Source organism: Rhopalosiphum padi, chromosome 2 (genome assembly GCF_020882245.1).
Source record: "Rhopalosiphum padi isolate XX-2018 chromosome 2, ASM2088224v1, whole genome shotgun sequence".
Classification (NCBI taxonomy): domain Eukaryota; kingdom Metazoa; phylum Arthropoda; class Insecta; order Hemiptera; family Aphididae; genus Rhopalosiphum; species Rhopalosiphum padi.
Genome location: NC_083598.1, coordinates 41,795,552 through 41,823,219, shown reverse-complemented (window position 1 = coordinate 41,823,219; position 27,668 = coordinate 41,795,552). Strand labels below are relative to the sequence as shown.

The 27,668-nt window shown below is 26.9% G+C and overlaps 1 protein-coding gene and 1 long non-coding RNA gene across 7 annotated transcripts; one reads left to right on the top strand and one right to left on the bottom strand.

Annotated features, from left to right (window-relative positions):
• Window positions 1-3,722, bottom strand: LOC132920242 (uncharacterized). 3 transcript variants are annotated; one of them, XR_009660713.1, is made up of 4 exons: window positions 1,871-2,116; window positions 1,535-1,638; window positions 336-432; window positions 1-239 (listed from the first exon to the last, which is right to left on the bottom strand). It is a non-coding gene; the product is annotated as an uncharacterized LOC132920242 (long non-coding RNA). The 3 variants fall into 3 exon arrangements; XR_009660712.1 differs by lacking the exons at window positions 1,535-1,638; window positions 1,871-2,116 and adding an exon at window positions 3,574-3,722; XR_009660711.1 differs by having other exon boundaries at window positions 1,535-2,116.
• A 6-nt stretch (window positions 3,723-3,728) lies between these two features.
• LOC132920241 (uncharacterized) lies at window positions 3,729-27,664 on the top strand. 4 transcript variants are annotated; one of them, XM_060982482.1, is made up of 8 exons: window positions 3,729-3,944; window positions 4,936-4,993; window positions 19,025-19,233; window positions 21,340-21,443; window positions 21,918-22,023; window positions 22,136-22,462; window positions 23,849-24,051; window positions 25,345-27,664. In XM_060982482.1, exons 2-8 carry the CDS (start codon window positions 4,938-4,940, stop codon window positions 25,615-25,617), a joined length of 1,278 nt encoding a protein of 425 aa, XP_060838465.1. In that variant the 5' UTR covers window positions 3,729-3,944; window positions 4,936-4,937; the 3' UTR covers window positions 25,618-27,664. The 4 variants fall into 4 exon arrangements, with proteins under 4 accessions (XP_060838465.1, XP_060838464.1, XP_060838466.1 ...); XM_060982481.1 differs by having other exon boundaries at window positions 21,337-21,443; XM_060982483.1 differs by lacking the exons at window positions 3,729-3,944; window positions 4,936-4,993 and adding an exon at window positions 18,539-18,647 and having other exon boundaries at window positions 21,337-21,443.
• The last annotated feature ends 4 nt before the right edge of the window (window positions 27,665-27,668 follow it).

Genomic DNA, 27,668 nt, shown 5'->3' with positions numbered 1-27,668 from the left:
TCAGCTTTATCAAATTCTATATTTATATTGGAGTTATTATTTTCTTTAATAAGATGCATTGTAGGAAAATGATTGGTCATATCCGTTAGAGTAAAAGTCAAAGTAGTCAAGTAAAAGTTTGGAATTTTGTATAGTATGACCACTATTTGACGGGCTCTTTGAGATGTTGGCTACAACGAAACGCGGCGCAATTTCTAATCCATCATGTCGTGGTGGAGCGGGTTGAATGCGGGCAACATCTAATAAATAAATAAGTAAATAAATATTGAATTAAAGTAGAACTTACTATAGCATTATACGTAGGTATTTAAAAAATATAAAATCAGTTAATTTACCATCAAAATGGTATGCAGATTATGATTCATATTTTCATTGATTCATATTATTCAAATCATTGGATTTCATCAATTGAGTTCATTTGGAGATGGATTTCTAAAAAGTAAAAAAAAAAATAAATTATTATAACAAAAGGTTTACTAACGTTTAACATGTATGTAATATAATAGCTTCTTTAGTAGTTATTAATAAAATAATTAATTCAATTGATTCAATCAGGCCCCGCTCAAGGAGTAAGTTGTAAGTAACATAGGCACACGCATTTAAAATTTGAATATTATAAATAATTTTTATAAAAATTATACAACACATTGTGTGTTGTATTAAAAAATAGTGAATATTAATTATCTATATCTATACTATTATATAAAGAAAAGTCATTTCTTGACGTCGTTAGGGGTAATCTCTGGATCTATGCTGAACCGATTTTGAAAATGTTTAAAATTTAATCCTCCTATATCTTTATTATTATATGTTTTACACATGACAGTTAACATAACTAAGGAACGGATTAAAATGCTCTAAAAAAAAAAAAAAATTAAAAATACGATTTAATGGACTTATAACAGGCATTTTTTTTAAAAATACATTAAAAAAATTCTCTTAATATTATTTTTAACATTGAAAAAATGTATTTCATTATATAAATTGTTATTCTTGGGTATTAATTATTTGTATCATTTTCATCATCTTTTAGTTCTCCTATCTTCTTTTTACTCTGAAAATTATTTCCAAAAACTGAATATAAAATTTAGATAAATACATATTATTTTGTTATACTTTTAATACCTTGAGTTTAAAAATTGCACTGTATAATCAGGTTGCTTAATTTTGATAGAATTTTATCAATTCCTGTATAAAAATGACTTAAAAACATAAAAAATGTACTAAAAATACAAAACAAAAGTTACATTTTTTGATTCTTTGATGTATGAAATGAACTTTGTGCTTAGAAAGCAATGTTTTCGGACATTCAGAAAAAAATTCAATTTGTATTTAAATCCGTTTCCTATAGTTATAACTGTAGAGGGTATCTAGTAATAATATAATAAATTAATATAGTTCAGTGGTTTTTTGTATATCTACGTAGATTCTCCTATACATAGTGTAAAATACTATAAACTAGAATATTATACAATGCATAAATCACGACTGTGGTTACTTATATTTAAATAGATTAATTATATGGCGTACAAACCATGAGTTTTAAGTAGCATTGCATGTATGCTTATTGTGATTCCATTGGAATGTTGGCTTCTGTACATTTTTCAGCTTGGTGAACTTTGGACTTTACCTGTATGGCTGTATGTTTGAATTATAATATTACAGTCATGAAATCGTATGCGAGACAACCGGTCGTTAAAATGTATAATCAATAATATATTAATGCATGTATTCAATGACTATAAGACTACACAGTTTAAACAATATTTATTTAAGCTAATTGAATCTACATGTTTAACCATCAAATAGTTATTAATTGTTCGAAAGATTTTTATTAGTACGGCATATAAAATAATATTTCAATACTTACTTTTTTGATGACGTGTCACAGTTATGAAGTATTCATCTGGTAATTATCAGGTATATGAGAATGAATATTAAAAAAAATGTAGATTTTTCACTTAAAAATATCAAAAAATAAAATCATATCAAATAATAATATCCGGGCAAATGATTTTATGTATCTATATATTATAATGTATAGATTCCGAGTGCAACCCGGTAATGACGAGTCATCATTGAATAGATCACCGTAATGGATTTTTAAAATTTGAATTCAATGATAAATAATTACATACAAAACAATCCTGAAAAATAAATTATTTTATCTGTAATGCGATAGGTATATTGAACTAATTGTTGACAAAAACATAGTAGTTATTATACATAATAATAATATATCAAATCAGGCACGTATATAAGAGGGGTTTAGGGTTCAACCCCCCTCCCCTCCCCAAAATAATTTCGAGTAACTAGGAAAAAATTGTTATTGAATAGGATCATTTAATAAGTAGCTTAAATTCATACTAAATAATTTAAAAATATCATTGCGTATAACTAAAAACAATATTCAGAATGGCTTAAAGTTTCAATAAAAATAAAATTTCAAGCGCTCATAAATTAATATGACTGTACATATCTACGCGCTAACCTTTTTACTATTTTTCGATTGCAGCAAGAAAAGAAATCTTGTATTGAATCAATTTAAAAACCTCAAACATTTTATGAATAACAACAAATAACAAAAATTTGTATAAAACAAATAAATATCTATGTATATTTATATATATTATACATAATATACCGAGTAATTTAACGTAAAACCCAAATTATTTCATAAATATTTATGAAAATATTTTTTTTACATAATTTTAAGTTCTTAAAAAACAAAATTTTTACTATTTTTTTAAAACCTTTACTCTTTTGAATTATAGCATACATTTTAAATTTCATATTCTGAAGCAGAATGTATAAAAATTCAATTTTGAATATAATAATAATTTTATTATAAGTTTATTAGTATTTATAATTTAGATGAGTGGAGTGAGTATTGAATCATCATTTTTCGACCTATCTCTGTATATTCCTCTCTACTCATCAAAACTTTAAATATCTATAACTTATTAGCTATTTGTCAGAAGACCAAAATTCGATTTTTATACATCGAAGTACTCAAAAAAATATTCTGATTTGGAATAAGGTATTAACAAAGCATGTATTTTTCATTAAAAAGTAAATAATTTAAGAAAATTATCATGATACAAAATAGTAAAAATATAGGTATTTGTTTTAGAAAAATGTTGTTTTTAACGATTTTAAAATTATTAAAAAAAAAATATTTTCATAAACGTTTTTGAAATGATGAGGGTCTTACATTAAATCATCCGGTATATTACATATAACATGCATTAATTATATAAACATATAATTTATATATAAATATATATTTATAATAATGTGTTATATTTTTGTGGTGTATAATACCTAAATAAAATAAATAAATATTAAGCAAAAATCAACCTATCTTACCATAATCAGATTAGACTATACACCTATACTCTTATTATATTAAATATGTATTAAAACCTAGTCAGTAGTCTACATAAGTTTCCAATTATTATCCACATTACACACTATTTATCCTGTAGGTTTAATAATATTATATAATTTGTATTTACTATATATATATATTATTATTTCTATGGTCTATATAGATATTTATTACGGTAATACATTGTAACGGTTCTGCTGCAGATCCTCCTTTGCGCGGGCTCACACCTGACGTGGTCATACTGTCTACTGCCGCGCCGCGCGCCGTAGTGTAGGCACACTTGCGCCGGCGAATCTGCGAAATCCAATCGAGCCGATGACCGCGCGCGCGAACTCAACTGATCGCAGTGCATCGTAGCCCGCCGTTCGACTTTGTTGTCCCGGATGTCAATAAACCATTTATTGTGATAACGTTTTATGTGAAGTGTTTTTAGTTTGCTTACACTTGTACCACATTTTCAATTCATTATTTTTTTTTCTCCAATTATATTTTGATTTAGGTGTAATCGAAATTAAGGGCTTAAGTGCACGCAAATGGTATCGTCTTTTCTCCGGTGAGTACATAATAATTACCAATTGTACTTGAACTATAATCCCATAACATTACGGGGCGATTGCAGCACACCATATTACAATAATATAACATAATATTTGGAATAGCTAATAGCTACTTTAGAATACTAATTTAACAATATCCATCATTACATTAAAATTTATTTTATTTTTTGCACTCAGTTGAAATTTTTGCTTAAAATTAAGATTGCCAAACAAAATTAATTTTGCTTTATATTTATATTAAAAATCAATTTGTAAAAATTTTAAAAATATAAAATTTTTCTTTTTTTTATAAAGGTACTTTTTTAATAGCTAAAATACTAAATTTATAATAATTAACAATACTATTTATTAAAATATATATTATAATATTAGATAAACCTACTTATTTAAAATATAATTAAATAATAAGGATTTTAGTTCTTTAAATATTTATTTACTTCAGTAATAAATTAAAATATAATATTTATTAATAAATGTCGATTATTTTAAATTTTGATGTACTTAAGTTTAATAAAATTATATCAACCCTTTTTTTTTTAAATAATAAAATTTAAATTTTCAATAAAATATCTTTAATTGTATGAAGTTAATCGAACTTTGTATTTCTATTTATTGGTTAAAAACGGTATTTAGGCTATTAATAAAAGAAAAACTAGGCGAGCGCATAGAGCTTCTATTCATTTTACTATAGGTTCATTCAACCCAATTTTTTCGGTCGTTACTCTATTACCTAATAATAAAGATAAAAATGTGTATACCTAACGTTAGATACTTAACTATTGATACAATTGGTATGTACTTACAAAATACAAATGTTCGTAATGCTTAATTTTTTTTTTTTTTTTAATTTGACAATTTGACAATATTTATCATATATATTCAAGTATCAATAAAAATGAAATATATAAAAATTATTAATGAGTTATGAGTTTATGACTATAAAAATGTATATACATATATCTAACTTTGAATTGTTTGTTATTTTAGTTATGAAGGAACACCGAACCAAAGGACTTAGGGTCACAACTACTGAAAGCATAATTAGGTAAGTTAATTAATATTAATACTGTTTTCCTCATTTCGACGAAAATTAAATTCGATAATTGATTGTTATATAATACTTGTGAAATCCTACGAGTTTCTGTGTTTGAAACTTTTCCACAAATCAATTACATATTATACTAGTAGAATATGGAAATATGGAATACAGACTACAGAGTAGTATAATATTATTTTGAATAATGAATAATTTACTGTTTTCTGATTTGGGTTTCACGTATAATTTATACTTGTCACACAAAAAAAAAATCCGAGATATTATAACAATTGTATAATATCGTTTAGATTTTTAATTAGTTTCATTTTAAATTACACAAATATTCGACAAATTTAACGAACGATCTTGGTACATATATATTATATTAACTAATGTTTAAGAAACTGTAAATATACGTATTATGTTTAAAATTTTTCGTTATCTGTGATTGTTGACTTGAGTAGCTCGCTAACGGTTTATTCGTTTTGATAATTCGATGGAATAGAAGTTGAATGACATTTTACGCCTTATGCGTTCAACACAAATTATGATAATATAATATAGGCGTATGTATATTATTATATTGTGTGGTTGACCACATTATATGTATATTTAATATATATACCTACTGCGATGGGTTATCGGTGTTTTAGACGTTAGTGTGGCTTACAGTACAGTGCTTAACTGTAGTCGTATGTATGTACTAGGTAGGTATCTATCCATCTATGTATGTACAAAACTAAATAACGATAGTGACTTAGCGTACCTAACTAGTAACTGCGCAGATAGGCATATATATTATTTGTTCAGCAGCCGCGCGGCGGAAGCACCACTGTAGGAGAACGCCGTTACCGGAACAGGTAGTACTTATATATGACGGTAACAGGTTAATCATCGACATCACACAATTGACTCATAAACCTTAAATTTTGATAGCGCAGCTTAACCTTCCCCTCTCTTGCTAGTTAGTACAACCCCGCCGCCCGAGAAACTGGTGCTGGTGCGTCTGCGAGACATTGATCGTATATTCCTGTGCGTTGTCATGCTCTCACTCCCTCTATACCGTACGCGCTTCTTTGACTCTGTCTTGCTCACTCTATCTCACTATATATTTATTTATACCTACCACTCTGCTTCCCCCTGACGCTCTATTCGATCTTTCTGCCGTTATGCGCCATTCGCCCGATGAAGTATGTAACGGATCATCCGGCACCATGTATATATATATACTATACATATACATGTATATATATATATATATAAGTATACGCGCGATAGTACAGTTATAGGTACTATACAGCTAGTAAATGTGTCTACGGGTTCATCAATCTACATACTATGATATTTTTTTACATCACATAAATAATAATTTAACTTAGAGACAATTTTTCTATCATTTTTTTACATCTATACAACGGTTCAGTGGTCACTAGACTTCAACTAAAAAAATATGTAACTAACTAATATCAGAAATACGAATAATTTTTTTCCTGTATAACTCATTAACTCATATTATATGTTCTTAATGTTCTTATTATTTTTTATATCTATTTATATATTATTATAATGTAGGAGTTAGAAGTATACGATAATATTATATAAGTTGTATTATTATATTTATTTTTAACTTGGTCAACAGTAAATATAACTGTTTGTTTTTATTAAATTCTGCAATTTTTGTTCTATGAAACTGCTTACTCTAGGTTGTGTTATAATAGAGATCCATTTAACACTTTTTGTCAGAAATCCCACGCGATTTCACATTCTTTATAGCCAAACCTTATTATAATGAATTGCTCCTAAGTATTCATACTTAACATGTTATTGTTATGTATACAATAGATATTTTGTCTACAACGATAAAATAGGAACTGTCCGTTTTAACTTATGTGATATATATTGTATGGTGTTGATTTCAAAATATTTATCCCAACAATAGTAAATATAGTATATATATTTAATTAAAAAATTATACGAAAAAAAGTTAACAGTTTAATTTAAATCTGTATACCGTATATTTGTTTTAATACCGTAATACAATTTTTCCTATTTTATCGATGAATATAATTGTATAAAACATAGGATAATAAATAACTTACTTGAACAATTCTTGACAACTTTTAATGAAACAGTCGTTTTAAAATTTCATTTTCTGCAAATTAAACCGATTACTCGTATATTAAAACAAGTACCTATGCAAAATTAATAATAAATATTATTTTTGATAATTCTTAGTAATAATTTTAGTAGAACGTATAGTAGTGATTATAATATAGTTGGTAGATTGCTTGCTCACAACTTGTTCAGCTTCATGAGTTTGGCTATATAGAAATTGTATCTACATGAATAAAATACAACTATATTTGTACTATAGCAAACTTAAAATATTATATAATATAAATGCACGGTAATCATTTTTGTATTATTCGGCATTCGCCATTATTAATTGCCGTAGATAGTGATTAGAAGACGTCCTAAGTTGACTAAAATATTTAATTATCTTGTGATATCTATGTAATCTGGATTAAATTTGAATAATTGACTAATATATACAATTGAACGTACACTTGCATTTCTTAAATTTGTATTATAATTTTTTACTTACGTTCAAAAATATTTGCGGATTTCTTAAAATTAACAGTCAGTAGGTAATGTGACTATTGTTTTAAACTTTAAATTTGTTTTTATTATGTTAAATATTTTTGGTTTCACATAGAGGATATGTATACACTATACCCAACTGTAATTTTGAGTATTATTACGCACAATGCAATTATAGGGTAAAAAGTTTGTTACAGTTTCATTATTTTTCTATATATTCTATATACCTACGTCTATTTAAACATTGATCTAATTAATAGATAAAATTATCTATGCAAATTATAGTTATTGAACTAAATGCACTATATTGAATACACATGCCTTATACTTATTAAGCATCTACAGCACTTACAAGGTGTCTCGCGAGTAATTACTATACATTAAACTTTTAAGTAGTAGTGTAATGTAAATTATATTATAACCCTTTGTTTAAATTAGTTTATGTTTGAATATTTCATGGACACTGTAATTTATACAAAATAGGTCAATAAATTTGTTTATAAAATGTAAAACTATTTGTTATAATTTTGTGTAATCAGTATAATAATATTATCTAACGAATAATTTATATTATTTTTGAAATATTTAAAATATAAATAAATATCACAAATTGTGCCTAATTATCTAATAGTAATAATAAGTAATTATTGTACCTATCTATGGTTATAGAATATTGATAATAATTTTAATTTAAATAGTCTTGTTATTTAATCTGTTCATAAAGTTCTATTTTTAAAAGTTTCTACGTATAATATTAAGTAGTCATTACTTTTTTATGACATAATAAATTATTAAGTTTATTTTATTAATGTATTGATTATCTTAATAATCTCCGCCCTACGGTATATTTAGTTTTTAACTTTTTATAATTCTAACAATTTTTATAAAATATCTTTAATTATACTTAAAATAAAACAAGAACAAATTTAGACGTTAAATTAATTTTTAATATTCAATATGTTAATAACATGTTGGGAAATATTATACAACGATAAGGGTTAAAATACTTAAATTAACTTCTTGTTTTTAGTTTTGATTTATTAGATCAGGTTAGTGACAACCATTGCATTTTAAAAGGAAACATACAATCCCATAAATAGCGACTATTCTGTAGCATGTTTTAGGTTTTAGAATTGTGCGTTCCAGTACAAATCAACCGAGATTTTCACTATACGATGATTTCTTTACTTAACTCTTTTCATTGCCGATGTCAAGAAGTTGTCAACCCGGATATGGTTTTTATTAATCAATTCTTTATTATTATTATTTTTTTCATAGACTTGTATATGAAAAAAAAATATAAAGAATGAAAAAACCTCTTCCGACTAAACGTATAGCAAAAAAAAAAAACAAAGCGACCGTTGTCGCGATGATATAGCAACACGGCAATAATAATATTATAGTAACGGAACACGGAGGCAGATCATTGACCCACGATGTAGGTACTTGGCGTGGTCGGTCACTGTCCTCCACTCCTAAAAATATAATTTTTCACCGATTAACCGAATAACTTTCATCTTATATTATAGTGACTTAACTTAATTCGAAAGTTTAATAAATTCTAATAATTGTTTAGATAAATCTCATAAATCGTAAATTAAAAGTTATTTAATACATTACCTATTTAAAAATTGAAATATTTCGGATACTTATATTCAAGCTTCTAACATAAAATACGATGTTCATATTTTATAAGTACTTACTACTTAGGTGTTATTAATGTTAATAATATATGATTGCATTTAATCCCAAATTAATAAGGTATAACTAGTATAAGGTCAAGACTTCATATTATCGAATGCTTTTTAATGTACATTTTAATATATATTTATAAATTTAAAATATGTTTTATATGGAAATACTCGTAAGTTATAAAACATAATAATTACTAACACACTATAGTTGAATTAGGTTTAAAAAAACTTATTTTTTGTAGATAAAACGATTAAAATAATTACATTGCATTTAATAATATAAAAGTATATAGGTAATAAACACACACACACACACACACACACACACACACACACACACATAGGAACTAAAAGAGCTACCAAAAAGTATTTTATATAAAATGATTCAGATAATGAAGTATAGGTAAACTGCACTATTTATATTATAGTAATATCGTAAAATATATGTTAATTATTAAACTGTTAAAAACGTATTCATCTATTACACCTTTGATTGAACTTCCATCGTTGTTTTCACAAAAGTTCATTATAGACTAATCCATCTTTATACTGAATTTTTAAAACATTTTATTTTACTAATAAACTACTAACTTGCTATAAATCAATTGTAAATAATAATGTTTTATGGTTTTTAAGTTGGTCAAATCTCTTTTTTATCAATAGATGATAGACATATAAATAAAAAATATTATATAATTTTAAAATACTAATATATTATAAATTGTCATATTAAAAAAAAAAATTAGACATTTTATATTTTACAATTATAAATGTTATGATCTAAAAAATAAATTAGGTATGTTATTCTCTAAAACAAAAAAATCTATGAATACAAAGATACTAAAATAACAAAAAAATTATATAAATATCAATATATTTTTTTAAGTTATTCAAAGAGTTTAAACTTTTTAAATTGTTTAATTACTTATTGCTGCAAAATATTAATTGAACAAATTAAGGGTAAAGAGATAAAACTTTATATGATACGAGTATGAACTAATCAAGCAAAAGCTTTTGGTAAAAATAACTCATAACTTTCAATATATAATAAACGTTTAGCCTTGGTTCATTTTGTCACTATAATAGGACGGGGTAAATTGGTGAAATTTAATCATTATACAATTTAATTAAGCTTGGAATTGTGTGGGTTAACGTCCTGACCAAATATAATTGCTATTCTAAACCGTCCCTCTACTATATATGTGTATGTGATGTTGTTTTTTCTCTCCTTCCGTGGCAATCGTGTAATCACGATTTGGTTTATAATTATCGGCTACATTTAATGGATTTTAGGACTGCTGGTGGTTTTTTTTTTATTTTAGTTTTCGGTGATAATATGGGTGTGCCTAAAAAGATTAACGGCCGATCGTGGTGTGCGTTGACCCCGTCGACGTCCAAATCCAATACGCTATAAACTCCGCGACCCGTGAAGGAAAACCTGTTGAAATGTGCGAACAACTATAAGTATTAAATTGATGGAACCCAAACGACGATACCACACACCTCTATGTGTATTTTTATTGTGTCTGCATGTCATTCAATGTGATTTATGTCGCAAAATGAGTCGTGCCATATAAGTACAGAAGAAATTGATGTTTAGGAATTTCAAAATTCATTATAGTTATATGCTACCATAACACTTATCAACTTTCGTAATAATTAAAATTAAAATTATATATTATTAACTACTAACAAATCAGTATTTATTTTTTATTTTTATCGTCATGTTTTGATTTTGAAATAGAAAATTTGCTTCAATTTTTAATAGAGATGGTTTTCAGTAGTGAGTTTGGCTTAAGAGGACGTCATACCCACATGTATTGTCTGTCTTACGAACGTAAGACATGGCAAATTTCCGTTCACCAGATTCAATTTTATGCTGTTAGCTTTAATATTAGAGTCAATTTACCTATTATCAAACTTAAAGGTAATAATATTATCTAGAGCATCTCATGGGCTTTTGTTTATATTTTAATTTATGGCCATTGTAAGACAGAAACAACACACGTGGGTATGACGTCCTCTTAATTTTTTCTTGAAGTGCAAGTAAAATTTTATTAGTATTTTTCTTAATAATTGGGAAAAATTATAGGGGGGGGGGGTACTATTTATGTTTATAATATGAATTGTATTAATTCAAATAGTTAGACAATAAATACAAGGTTAATCATAAATTTTTTAACATTAATTCAATTTTATACATGGTTAACTGTTATAATTAAAAAAATTCAAATCATAGATGTTGAAACTGTCCAACATAACATATGTATTATCATTATCTATACATTGCAGATTTATAGTTAAAAAGTTATACACGCATACATATATATCAGTAATTTCACTCAAAACATGTGAATTGGAAAAATTGTAATTTGTGAACTCATGTATCATTTAATGTGTTGTATTACAAAAATTATTCTCCATGTAGTTAATACTGTGTTACTAATTACTATACAATAAATATATTATATTTTGGCATTTTCTAAAAATGTATTGAGTTTAACGTACTCTATGCAATGTACCTATAGTATTAAGTTTATTTATTTATATTACTCCTATATACATTTTTTATAGAGTGGTGCAACAGTTTCATAATATGAATAAAACTCTACTTATGTTTAATAATAAAATATATATATTAATAATTTTTTTTTAAACTTTGTAGCATAGTGCTTAGGATTTCTATTGGTAAAAGTAATTTATATTACATTTGTATTTATATTAGAAAAATAAAAAAAAACCTTTTGTATAAAATAAATAACCACTTCCATAAGTATGCCGATTAGTGTTTGAACTGATGACGCAAATAATAATAATTGAGATTCGGAAACGGCATGCCTAAGGGATAATTTTGCAATTTACTGTCGACGAACAAATTAATACGTTTACGAGCAGTAGGCGACGCGAGCATTGCTATCGTACGGTAATATAATTTGGCAAGGACTGGCGTGACCGCCGATGGTTCACCGACCTCGGTGTGCTAACGGCGCGGCAATAATAATAATAATAATAATAATTTGATGGTCGTTCTCTCCCGCGCTCTGAAACTGGCAATACGGAAGAACGCACATAATATTATAACATATTCAATATAATATGCATAAATATAAATATAACTCAATGCGATCCACTTGAAATTTGTAATCGAAAAAATAATCATTCTGTGGCCATTCTGCGTGATAGTGTCGTCCTTATTCCGCGGCGAGCGCTGTAAAAGCGCAATCGACAGAGGCGCGCGCCATTTGTAGGACCTATATTGCGTTTTCGATGGCACGTGCATACACACACACACACACACACATATGAACATACACAAAGTTCGGGTAGTTCAGCGGGATGTATCTAGCCCTTTTCTGACCACCTATTCCTCTCCATCGTACTCACATTTTCGCAATACTAGTGACCGCCTCCGACCAACTGCTATATATACAGAGTGATTTATTTTATCAAATATGATCAGCTTTAATTTATTCATTAATTATGTATTTAAAATCAAATTCTGGACTTATTTTTTTATAATTACACCCTTAAAGGCCATATCTTAAAAAACTTAGAATATGTACCTATGCCATTTAAAAAGTGTCTTTTGACAAATGTAATGATAGAATTTCCCATTTTCCTTTTTGAAGCCCATCTGTCTTTACTGTAAATTACTTGAAATTTAATTTGTATTTAAATTAGGATAAATATATAAAATTGTATCAAAATTTAAATAAGTAGTTACTGAGTTATTACACTTAATTATGTACTAAATTCATGGTAAAAAAATTTAACAGATTGGAAAATATGATGATTTTAGAATTATAACAATTATTAATAATTAATAAACATTGATCTATTAGAATTTTATAATTTGAAAGCGGTTTTTGGGTATAATAATTAATTAATAAGTAATTGATTAAGTAAAAGTATACATTTATTTATTTATTTGTTTGTTTAACTATATTTTATAACCTCGATCTTCGATAGGTATTATCACGGAGTTAATAGGTTTGCCTATTACTGTTAAATCAGATATATATATAGATATATATATATATAATATTTATATATTTGAAAAAATAAGTTTATACCACCACAGAATATTGTTTAAATAATACATAATATGTAAACATTTTAAAATAATATGGTTTTACATAAAATTTCTAAAAATCAGAATTTAAATTTATTTATTTTTAAAACAAAATTCACCCAGTTGAATGAATCGCCCTGTATACGAATATAGGTACAAAGAAAAAACATGATATAGGTACATCAAGCAAAGTAACTCTACCCTTTGCTGTATTAAACATATATATAGCTAGTAAACTATACAGATGTTCTTTATTTTAACGTTCAACCGGTTATGTCGTCAATATTTTTCATACTCGCCTTTTTTCTTTCTTTCTTTTTTTTCCTTTCAAGTATCTTCTTTGTTATATTAAATATATATTTTATTTTTGGCGAACGGGTTTATCGGTTTTTATTTGGACCGCATGGATGTTGAATATGAGGAGGAGGTGATGGAGGAGGAGCGGGAGGGGAGGAGCAGAAGGCGGCTGCAGGTCTCGAATCACAAAAGAATCGTTGAACCATGCTGAGGTGACAGCGCGGACTGACTGAGATTGAGAAATCCACGTAGAGGCCCTAGTTTTGTTTTTCGTTTTATTCGTCATTCTCACCATGTAATTTTTTCTCCGCTCCGCATTTCGGGCTGATACAGATTATTAGTGCGTTTCCATGGTGAGCCTATATATTATGTGCCAGCGCGCGGAAATCGTTCGTCGGAATTTCAAATTAAACAATTTGTATCTATATTATATAGGTATATAATAAATTAAATATTAAATATTATATATTGTTACTTCATTTATTCTTTATTCCGTATATATGATATATCACGTTCAATCCACTCGAAATAATAACGAGTTCACGTTTATTCTTCTCTTCTTCAGTCTGTTTATTTTAGTACCCAACGGACATCTGGAATCATCGAACGAGTGAGTGTGTTTGATTACTATACGCGTATTTGGTTTTTAACATGAAGTTGGCATACTCGTTATGAGTTACCATATACTCGTAACATAAAATATTTATAACATACCAACATTATAATATATTATATTGACGATTTTCTTTTTTTTTCATTCATTTTTTTCGCTCGAGTAAATATCTTTCAAATATTTTAAACATTATTTATTTTTACCAAAACAATAACAAAAAATATTCAATTTTAGGAATCTGCAAATATATTTTTATTAAAATTTTTTTTTTTTAAATGGCTATCATAATGTTTTTTTTTTTAATTGAGAAAATTAAATTACTTATAAATTGTAATATTTGTTAATGTAACCTCTACGTTATACAATATCTTTAAAGGTAAATATTTTAGAATTCATATGTTTATCGAGTTTTCAAAAATGTGATTCTCGGGTGTCATAAACATTTTAAGCTTAAAGTTCATGAACTCCATGGAAAATAGCAGTAATACTATATGATGTCATTTTTCATATTTCTTTACCACTCAGGTATATGAGTAATTGAATTGAAGTATTCATTATATACCATGTGTATAGACTATACTCCTACCTACCTATATAGATATAGTATCACTTACAACTCATATGTAATTTAATATTTTATTATTATATACGCGTATAAATTAATCAAAATACCTAAACTATGTATTACTGTGTCTAGATTTTATTCCATTATTACCAAGTCGTATTTATAAGTTATAACTATATAACACTAATTAAAATATTAAATATAGGAGTCATTACTTCTATTAGTTATTATTTTGTAATACCTAACTTATAATAATATTTTTATTACTTTAGCATAGAATTAAACAAACATAAAATATATACGAGTATAACACCCAAATTATGGGTTATTACTTATTTTCTTTAAAAATTAAAATCCAAAATAACTAAAACTATCAAATTGTATAGTTTAATTTGATAATGATAATTGAAAAATGTTATCTTTATCATGATCGTGAATTGTTAGATATAAGTAAGCTAAAGAAAAATATCGCCGAATATTCAGTCATGTGTATTTTTTTAAATTTAAAGGATATTGACTGAATATAACAGCTGTACGTAGGTATACGTGAGGTCATCGACGGGCAAAGAGGATCGACCTTTCATCACTTTATTTTTTATATTTTTTTTTATTTATTCGTTTTTTTCCTATTCTGCACACCTCTGTCTTTATAAAGTGTTTTCTGGGTTTATTTTCTAGGTTTTTGTATACATATTGTATATATATATATATATATAAATACCTATTATTTATTTATTTCCCAAGACGACTTGAAGTGGTGTGTAATGTAGCCGAAAAACACGCGCTCATTCAATCGTTACAACGATGAAGAACATAACGGACACACAACCGTTAGAGCAGACCTATGCGTACTGTTCTGCATTGTGCTTGCACAATATTCATCTGTATAATATTCTTTCGTTTCTAATTTAGGTATGAATGTATACCTACTTCCCAATGACTCAACATTGCTTTATATGATGCATTTTTTAAAGGTATATAGGTATATTAATATAATATTTATGATTTTCATATTTTTTTTACACTGAGATAGTATTGTTCTGATCTTTAATTTTATATTAATAAAACAATTAAATTATTAAAACAGTTGTTATGCTTATTGTTTAAACTGTCGTATTATGTATTGTACTATTATGGAAACATCGGAAACGCAATACAACGATAGCAGATATTTTTTTAATGAATTATAATAATGTATTCTTAAATCTTAATAGCTATATGCAATTTTAACGTATTATCAATTATATTAATAATTATCATATTGATAGACCAAATTAAAATAAAATAATAAAATACTAGAATGAGATAAGATCAAATACCTATAAATTATAATAAAATCGCGCAGGACAGTTATTGAAACCCATAATAGGTAATACATAAAAATTAATTACAACTAATACAACAATTGTGTAGTTTTTTATATAAAATTTAAACACTGTGTTAATCTTTTATTTTATTATTGTGTACGATTACCGTATATATTATATTTTAAAATATTGAAAACAAAAAGTTATTAAAAAAGAAATATAATTAATAAATAGCAAATTAGGATTGAAAAATATATCTAATACATAATATATGGTTAGATATTCACATCTTACAAATACAGCGTTGAAAGTTATTAAAAAATATAACAAAACATATTAATGTTAAACATTAACATTAAAATTTATAATAACCATTGGTTAAACATATATATATATTGTACATGTATAATAAATGCCATACGGTATAATAAGTATCACTATATAGATATGCATATATAATATATACTTAATATGTATTGATAACACTATAATAGTCATAAAATATAAATATTTGTGAATAACGTAGCATAATGTCATTAAATACTATACTCGCACACTACCTTGGTATGATACTATAACATAATGTAATGTAATATTAAATACCGACATACCGTTACCCCGCACTGATGTTTTAACAAGCGTGATCGAGGCTTATACTTAGTGAAAAATAATATTTATGTATATGGTTATGGTATTTTAATCATAACGTATCATTATTGATATAAAATATAAATTTAAACACTGCAATCAATGCAAATTACCAGCTATATCGTGCGTTCATGATTCATGCTTATAAAATACAAAAACGTAACCAATTTATGTGTACTTATATTAGTTAAAATAATTTTTCCTTATTATTAAAGAAATTCCGTGATATCGCATTAATAATTACCTACCTAACATATTTGTTCTGGTGTCATAATATTTTATAGATATAATACAATTTTATATTTATTGTACATATTATAGTAGTTTATATTTATAGTCATTAATCATTATTAATAATGCTTGTATTTTATGACTTGCAACGTGAATTAATAAAGAATATCGAATATTATTATGTACTGAAAAATAATGGATATCGACAAAACAATAATATTATCGATGATATTGCATTTGACTTATTATAACAACTTGTAAGTTATGTTTAATGATGAACTACATTTATTATATTGTTTAATACAATATAAACGGATGTCACACGAATGGTGAATAAAAAAAATACTTAAAACTGCAGTTACACGAAGTAGTGCAGCACTGCAGCGCATATTATAATACAATGTATAATATAGATATTGTGCATATAATATATAAGTAACAATAATCATTATTAATTATAATATATCGTTTGTTACCAGCGTCGTTATAGTACATGGTAACTACGACGATGCGTCGCACTCCGATATATATCTACTTCCACTTTCTATAAATGTGCATTATTGTGGCGATTTGAACAATTCCGCGTTGCATGGAGTGTTTATGCGCGCGGTGTAGAAGAGGCAATAACCTTCAGCATTCCATGTTCCCCTGTTTCCCGTTCACCTCACACGTCGTTAACATATAGAATAACGGTAAAGATAAAAAAAAACACGGTTTTTTTCCATATCAATTTAGTTTGACTACCGCCACGCGTTTGTCTATCGCGCTATCGCTGAAGTCAATTATAAAGACATCAAAAACTATGACCGTGTGAACTTGGGTATACACTACTTGACATAATAATAGTAATAGTAATAGTCAAATTTTTAAAAAACCATTTAACTTTCTGTTATGTATGTTATGTATACATATGTAATATTATCTATTACAGCGTACATGATTTGTTCGAAAAGTTTAATATACGTGATAAATATAATTAATGATAGGTATTAAAGTTTTTAAAAATTGCAATAGTTATATAAACATATTATTTTCTTATTTATCGAAATATCAATAAAAAAATAGCTGATGGCTGATATTATATTTCTTACTATTTTAATTTAACAATTGTACTATGTTTGAATATACAAACATATATATATGTGTGTGTTTATATATATATAATATAATTATTCTAAAGTTCAGTGACACAATAATTGGCATAATCTTAAATTTCGTAAGTGCCGTTTATTGTACTTCAATATAATGGTTTAATTATTTTTATTTTTTAAATGGTTATAATTTATTCTAACAAGCCAATAAAATATCAATAATTTATTAACAATTCTACTTAATACTTACGTTAAGTACCCAACAGTTTATTATCAATAATTCTGATAAAGTATTATGTAGTATATAACTACCTTCCTATTTAAGTATATAAGATATACAACTTGATGTATGTTATATCTTACATATCATACTATAGGATTTAAAAACCTATCTTAAGTTTTCAATTACTTAATATAAAATATTAACTTTAAGTAAAAATTAGCTAGATGTTAGTATACAATATGTATTAGTTACACATGGTAAGACATACCAATTAATAAGAATGACGAATGAGTAATACAAATTTAATTAATATATCGTATAGTGCGTATATCTACTATTATTTATTAGAATAAATTGTTTATTTTTAACTTTATTTAATATAATTGCGTAGCGAACTAATTAATGATTCTTGGTCTATTGAAACTTTTAAAGAATCTGTGAAAACTTTTCAGGGCAACATTTATGGACTTTAGCGCTCTGAAGATGTTTTTGCAGTATATGTATAGCTATAGCTAAAAGACTTAATATCAAAACTATAATATTAATACATATAATATAATATGACTTGACATACATTAAACACTTGGTTTATATTTTAAAAAAACCATCGTAAAAAATGAATAATTATATAACTACTTTATGTATTTTTTTAGAATACTTATACATATTAGGTATAATATTTTTAATTCTGATCACAGTGACAAAAATGACAGTATGACCGAGGGTGCAGAAGGTTGTAGCGACGACCCGCTGGCTTCATTGCAGTTAGACGTCGCTTCCGGTGGTCCATCGTCAGAAAGCCAACAACCAGAGAGCCAGGCGGAAGTGTCCACGCTGTGTATATCATCGGCAGACAATGATATCGACAAAATAATCGCCGGTGAATGGCACGGAGGAGAATGCAAAAGTATGTTTGCGGATTGAGCAATATTTTATATACGGCATATATATATTTATTATACATATACCGGGTAATCAATTTCATGTAAAATACTCGTTATTTCAAAAACTATTAACATTTTTGAAATCGTCTCTTTTGAATAATTTCTAGGAAGTTAAATAACAGCATTTAAAAATAATTATATTTTTTTAATATTGTTATTTTTTTTTTTTAATATTTTAGAACATTGATTTTTTTTTATTAAAAAGCAGAATATTTTTTTAGTAGTTTGATATATAAAAATTAAATTTTTGACAAGTAGGTTATAATTTATAAGTAGGGTGTAAATTTAAATATCCCAAAAAATAAAAAAAATGCCTTTAAAAAAATATGGCTTAATGCACTAATAATATTATATAACTTATAATATTGTCCTTAAAAATTGTTTTCAATATAATGAGAAATAAAATAATTAAACAAAAATCTATTTGTATTATTTAATTTTTCGAAATTTGGGGTAATACAAGTTGTAAATAAAACTTCATATCTATACTCGTAGCTACCTGCTCGTGACTTCACATGTCAGAAAATTATGCAGCTACCATCGCATTCGTCTAGCACGGTAAAAACATACGTAATAAAAATAATACAACAAAGCACCTATTATAAATACCTATTTAATATTTTTTCTTTTAGTGTTGTTATTGTATAGTTTATGGTAAATTTTCATAAAATGTTATCCATTATGATAACAAAAAATGTACTATGTTTTAAAAAAAAATTCCAAGAATAAAATATTTTTAAACGAATTTGTGAATGACAACCAATGTTTTGGGATAAATGGAAAAAAATGCAATTTGTATTTAAATTCACGCCTTATAGTTAGAAGTGGTTATTTATAGTTTATATTATGATGAGCGGAGTGGAGTGATATAGGTGTACCCTGAAAAATGTTGGTCCAGTACTTCGTTCATCTAAACTTTAATTGATTTTTATTGATCGAAATACTTTGAATAATATTCCGCTTTGTTTAAACATATGAATTAAAAATGTAAGTTGTCATTCAAAGGGGAAAAATTTAAAAATGATTACGATAAAAAAACAGTATATAATATTATATATTATTTTTCCCCCAAAAATAATGTTTTTTAATAACTTAAAATATTATTAAAGAAATATTTTTAAAACGTGTTTTCTTAAATAATGAGTATCTTAAATGTTTAACGGATAACTCCGTATAAATCAACATTATGCATTTCACATGGCCACAACTAGATTGTATAAAGTTTTCTGCAAAATAAACCCTTTTTTGCAAAGACTATAATAGTATGTATTTTTTTGTATTGAAAACTCTATATAAGGGATTATTGATTAGACCAACTACAAACATTATAGTGCCTCCACATAGGGGGGAGGGGTTGCCAATGTGTACCTAAATCATATACAATAACCTACTATGCAACTACCAATTAAATATTCAAACATCTTTAGCTTGACTGTTGACAGAAGATGTATTATTCATTTGTTAGGTAAAATAAAGTACTTTAAATATTCGATATTTAGAGTTCATTGAATTTTATTATGATAAAAAATTTTAACTTATAAGATTTTTTATAAGGTATCTTGAAAGTCAATTTTTGATTACGAGTAATAATTTAATTCCTATTTTTAAGTGTACAATGTTTTAACTAATAATTATTTAACTTAAATTTGCATTGATATTGACAATTGATAAGTGTAGATTTAAAATTTTTCTAGAATAATTAATAATTATATTTAAATGTGTGAATCAAAAATAATAATTAAACAAATTTAACTATACCATAATTTCACTGCACACTTAATTTTGTACTATGCACTCAACATTTTGTATTACCATTAATGCATATATTGCTTCACTTTATATTTGTTCGTTTTATATTTAAATAAATATACTGTCTATAATTTTGCAAATTACTAGGTATGGACTATAATTACGAACACCAAAATACTAAATATCATTCCCATACGATTAGATCTTCTTGCCTTTAGAACATATCCTGCCAGATGCTATGGCAATATATAATATTATATAGTATATACATAAACTAGAATGTTTAATGATATTGTTTTTTATATTTTTGTTAAAAGCAGGTTGCTGCAGCAGGTGTGCGTTCAGAGAATGGAGGCTGGTTGGTGATAAGTTGCAGTTATTTTGTTTTAAAGACTATGATGCATTGATAGCAACTCGACCGGCGGTAAATTGTTATTTATTCTTACTATTTTATAATACTTTAAAATAATAATTCAAATTCTGTTAACAGTACATTTTTTTTAAAACTATAACATTTAACGATTTGAGAATAATAGCACATAATTATTAATTATACAAACAATATTAATTATATTTTTACTGGAGATACTTCCAACAATTACTTTATAATTTTTGCTAATTTAATTAGTTTATTAGGACTTAGAGTTAGGAGTATTTTAATCACTATACACTGGTATATGTCTGCAGATAGATTATTTTTTGTATTGAAGTACTTACTTAAACACATAATTATTTTTACGGAGAATTATATAATATAATAATATGTGAAAATAAAAACAAAAACTATTCAACAATTTTAAATGATATGCGTATGAAATTTTAAGAAAATATTACACGTTTTAGGGGGAAAACCAACATTAACTACGTAGTTTCTTATAAATTTTCTATCGTATTACAGATAGCGAACATACAGTTTTGCTTTCGGTTCAAGTCCAGCCCAAAATGTCTAAAGCATCCAAACGTGCCAAACGCCAATTGTTTCATATTTTTTGACATCGTTTCGGGTAAGCAATATACACATTACACAATTACAAACAATTTAAGTGATAAATGACCACCCCTCCTTACAGACAACTTTACATTTTGATATACGGTATCCACTTATATTGGTTGCAGGTGATATCCATAAAAATTGGATGCAAGTGGTACGCCGGTTGAAAGAGACATCAGCCAACGCAACCGTCGCACAGCTACGCAGGTGGTCGCAAGCTGTGGACGAGAACGGCAACACTGCGTTAATATTGGGCGCCAAGCGGCTAATGAACTGCGGATTGTTTAAACGCGCGTACCAGTTCGCAGTCATGATGCTGAAATTTGGTAGTGATGTAAACTGGCTGAATAACGGTGGTCGGTCGTTGATCACGTACACTGTTCATTACATGGATCAGGCGATAGACATCACAAGACTCTTATTGAACTGCGGAGCGACCGTTTGGCTAGAAGGTGAGACGATCTACAGCGGAAAAGTCCCTCCCCAACCCATCTTCCCATAACTACCAACTAGGTATCAAATCGACAAGGATTCAAGACCTATATTTTTTTAGCGGAAAATTACTTCCTTTATTCCACACACAGTAGTGTACTTAAGAGAAAATTAGTCTAATGCCTAATGTCACAAAATTAAAAAAAAAATGATATAAATAATAAATTTATATGTTTACGATTTAGCTAGGTTTCATAATCATATTCGTTTATTTGATACGCAATAAACAACTAATAACTTTATACTTTATACTACTTATATTTCAACCGAAAGCATGTAGTTTCATCTTATCTTATCTTATACAAATATATACGTTTTATCTACTACTTTTGTACTAACAAATACTATTTGCACACTTATTGTTGTAAAAAAACAAAATCCTAAATCTTCCACTGCACACACTCGCACAGTATTCAATCCAGAAACATAATACGATTATACAAAAACTTTTATAGAAAATGTATAATACATATATTTTAAATAAATTCAATTAATCTATTGCTGTTATGATAAATTAGTTTTCACTGAGGGAGTATTACCTAATTCACCAAATCCTAGTAAATAAGTTCAACCATATTTGAACCGTATATAAAACACTTCTTTAAGTAGGTCGCTGTAAACAGGGTTATTTTTCAATCACTAAAAAATATCGGTCCGACTTAAGTACGTCAGTGTGACTAAGACTGATGGCATTTTAGATTCTGAGTGGGGTGAACAATGTTTGGCACCTATTACAATGATGTAAGTCTTTTATTTGTGTCTGTCCCCACATTTTTAATATATGGTTCAATCTTCATCATTGGGAGTTATTTCTGATAGCTAATGTGATCTGGGTGATATTCTGTGGGGTCAAACGTGGGAAATTCTTTATAATTTTCTCATAATAACTGAGAAAAACTAACACAGAACGACGGAAAATGGAAATATTTACGCAATAGTTGTTTAAACACAATTTTTTTCTCTGTCCATGTTTATTACACTTATTTTATACCCAACACAATTTTAATAACTAGACATTTAAAATTATAACCGGATAATTGGAAGGTTTATTATAATTTATAAGACAAATAGGAAAGTTGTTTTAATTGAAACCAGTGTTACTTTAATAGTAATATATTAATATAGTATAAAATATCTTTAGAAATAGAGGCTGACATATGTAAAATTTTTGTCACCATTAAAAATCTTATTAGTTTTTACTTAAATAATGATTGATTAGTTAAAACTAAAAGCATCCATTACTGCGACCCACTCAGTTCCGACTGCCGAGGCAAATTCTAAACCTATTATACACCAGATTGTGACGCGTTGTTCGCGTTATTTTAACTTTTTTAAATTGCTGATAGATTGCAATTCGGAAGCTAGACTTCATTACGTGCAACTACTGAAGGAATACCGCACGAAAACGGAGACGGATCTTCAGAGATGCCTGACCGATGACCCGATTGAGAGCCCGTTGGACAGTATATTCACTTGGTTTCTACGATCCGTCATGATCAGAAGGCGCATGGACGACAGTTGCCTGCGCACATTGTCACTACTCTCACAGGTTGGTATAATAAATGATAAAATATACAAAGTAATCTAAATAAATTATCACACTGAATTTTCAAGGTCTATCTTTGTGCTTATTGGTTTAAAAAAAATATTTTTTAAAGGTTAATTTTACTGTTATAACGCCATACTTCTTTACAAAACAATTAATTCGAATATTGATAGTAAATATTTTTTATTAATAGGATCCGGATATCAAAGTGCATTTTATTTTTAAATTTTACATGGCACTTTTCTAATTAAAATTGTATATATACTTCATCATTAGTGGTTACTATTAAATTCATAGCTAATGCTGAAATTTATTTTTGATCAAGTACTTTGGCATATTTGAGTTAAAAAACATTTTAGTATTGTATATTTATGCATTTAGGCATTTAAAAAAATAGTACAATTATAATTTTTTTAAATACATTCAAATGCTGTGATAACTATTAAAATTTTTAATTTTCAAATCTAATATAATCTATTTTGTATCTTCATATTGCTATTTGTTTCAAAGTTACAATAGGTAATGATTTATATTGCGTAAATACGTATGTACCACTAATTGATAGTTTCTTAATTACGTATTAAAGTATGCATTTATATCATGCAAAAATAAAATTAAAAATATTCAATAATTAAGTTTATTATAAATTATAAAAAACTATAAAAAATGTATCAATTTTTCTTCACTCAAAGATAGGTGCATGCTATAACTATCAAAGACATAGGTAACGTACAATCTACTTTGGGTGGCATTGAATGTTCTGAATATTGTTTTCCTCATTTTTTTAAAATAAATTACTTCAACAAATAACAATATATTTTATTGCATCCCTTGTGATAAAAATTATTACGTATCCACATTCTGGGTAATCAAACCCAGTTGCAATTGTTGCAAGTCATTTCTACATTTTTAATTTTGCTGCGTACTTCTCGTTTTTTTTTTACCAATATAATTCATATGACATATCGTATTATTAAAAATATTTTTTTATATATAAATTTGGGTCATATGCATTAATAATAGGATTTAAGCTATTTCAAAATTTAGATGAGGAGAATTTAAATGGATTTAAACATCTATAAGTACTAAACTTCGCAATTTTACTCAACTTATTTAAACTTTATATTGTTGTGTTGTAGATGTGTTACTTAACGTCTAATGTCTAAATATTAATTATTTAAATACGTCAATACCTAACCTAACGTATGTTGTCATGTGGTTCTTCTTTTTTTTTCTTTTCAAAAACATTAATTAGGTACCTAATTTTTTTCGTTTTTTTTTTTACGATACGCCCAGTCAATGGGCGAGGACCCGACCAGGATGCACTCGCACGTCATGCGCACTATGTTCAGTCACGCTCAGTGTTACAATATATTTGGACCAGTGTTCTTCCAGATCAAAAAAGCCCTGGCACCTCAGTGGGTGCAACCGCACTCGCTGCAGCAGTTGTGCCGCAAGTCCATACGGCGGTCGTTGTTCCGCGGCCGCCACGGTAACGCGCACCCCGACACGGTTGCCGAGCTAAACCTGCCCAAGCCCCTGGAGTCTTACGTCTCCTACCACGACTGAATCACTGCCTATCATCATCTCTTCAGCGACCCACACCCCAAATCGACAGGGGTTATCCACAGGTGTACGTCTTCCACGTTTCATAGTATAAAAACAATCATATCCCCACCCAAAATATCATTAAAAATAAAATAAAATATATATTGAGTTTATAAAATATTATTATAATGGAATTGTAGTTTGGTTACAAGGATTTAAAACTTATTGCAAATTGTTTTTTTAAAAAGCTGCAGAATATATGTACGAAAATTCCAACTAGGAACTAATTTTTATACAACACCCCGTGCGAAACAGTCCACCGTGGAGAACCAATTTTGATTGAAACCTATTCGGAACTATATCGTAATTTACAACAGTGTATAAAAATATACGTAAACATAAATAATGACATTTTTTTAAAACCTCCTATTTTCCAATCGCCCTCAGATAGCCAATTATAAGCGAGTCCTTATGTACAACCTATATAACATATAGGTATGTGTATATCACATACTAAATTAATTGCCGAAGCTTTCAAATCGAAACGTATATTAAAGTTAATAGTATGATGTCACCGGTGTGACTATCTGCCAGCTAATTTCGTTTTGCCAATAATATTTAGCTAAGTTGAAAAGTCCACGCGTAGCTCCTGTTATTTATATTATTATATTATATAACCAGCTTTTCGACAAAGTTATACCATTTTCGATTTACTCTATTTTTAATTATATATATATATATATTGTTTTTATTGCGTAATTCCTTAGTAATAATCATTTAACCGTTGCCTTGTCTTATATAATTGTATCGAGTGTCTGCAAAATATTTTTTGTATCACATAATCATGTCTTTTAAAACTAAAAAGCTAAATAGGTAGAAAGTAAATTATTATACCCATCCAATGAAAATCGATAAATCATTGATCGATCACTATAATACGAGTACCTATATTATGATATAGACTCTATATTATAGAGCAAGCAGTATAGTTTGATATTACACGCGATCGGGTCGCATAAAAACGTTGTTCTTGCCACGTAATAATATATATATATATAGGTACGTATAATTTCGTGTTATTAACCTATGTATAAGTGTATAATGTATATATATTATTTCGTGTACTAATGTCACAAAAGTGGTTATTGTATTTACACGATTATATTAATATATTACCCTATTATAGATACCTAAATTGTAATTTTTTTTATATATATATATAGTCATTAGAATCTATATTATGATATTATTATGTATGGTCCATGGACGATTTAGTTTAGTTAGTTATTAGAAATATATAATTTAGATAAACCATTTGAAATGTATTAAGTTACGTGTTTTACTAAATATATATCGCTTAATTGTACCCAAGTGTCATGACTGCATTATATTTGGTAATACAATATTATTATTTAGAATTATAATATAATAGTCATAATCATGAACCTACCCGATTATCGGAAAATGTCAAATAAACTGCGATTATTGTTAATCCTTCGTTTATAGGCCATGATTATAAATATACATTAACAGTTATTATATTGTAACTCTCTATTGTAGTCCTCTGTGATTCCGCCTAGGTAGGTATATATTTGTTACATTATCTAAGCATAGGTACATATATATATATATTATATTATAATACAAAATATGTTAAGATTTGTGATTACTGCCCTTGGCATTTATATAATGTATAATATTATAACACATCTATAATGATTCATTTCCTAATTGATTCCTAATGTTTATTATCAGATCGCGTAAGTCTTTATTTATTTTAATGTATAACATTAATGTACCTATATGATAATATCAATAAGTGTGATTTCACGTATGCGTGCTTGTGTGTGTGTATATATGTATGTGTGTGTGTTATCTAGTCGCAAAATAGGCGACCAAACCAAAGGGTAACCTTTTAAGTTATATTTATTATAATATGTTATTTCAAATTTTAGACCATCTATACCAAAATTATATAAAGTAGTTCTTATTAATATAATATTTGTATCTATTCCAAAATGTTTCTTTGTGTGTGTGTAATTGCAATTTAATAAAACTATTAATTTAAGTTT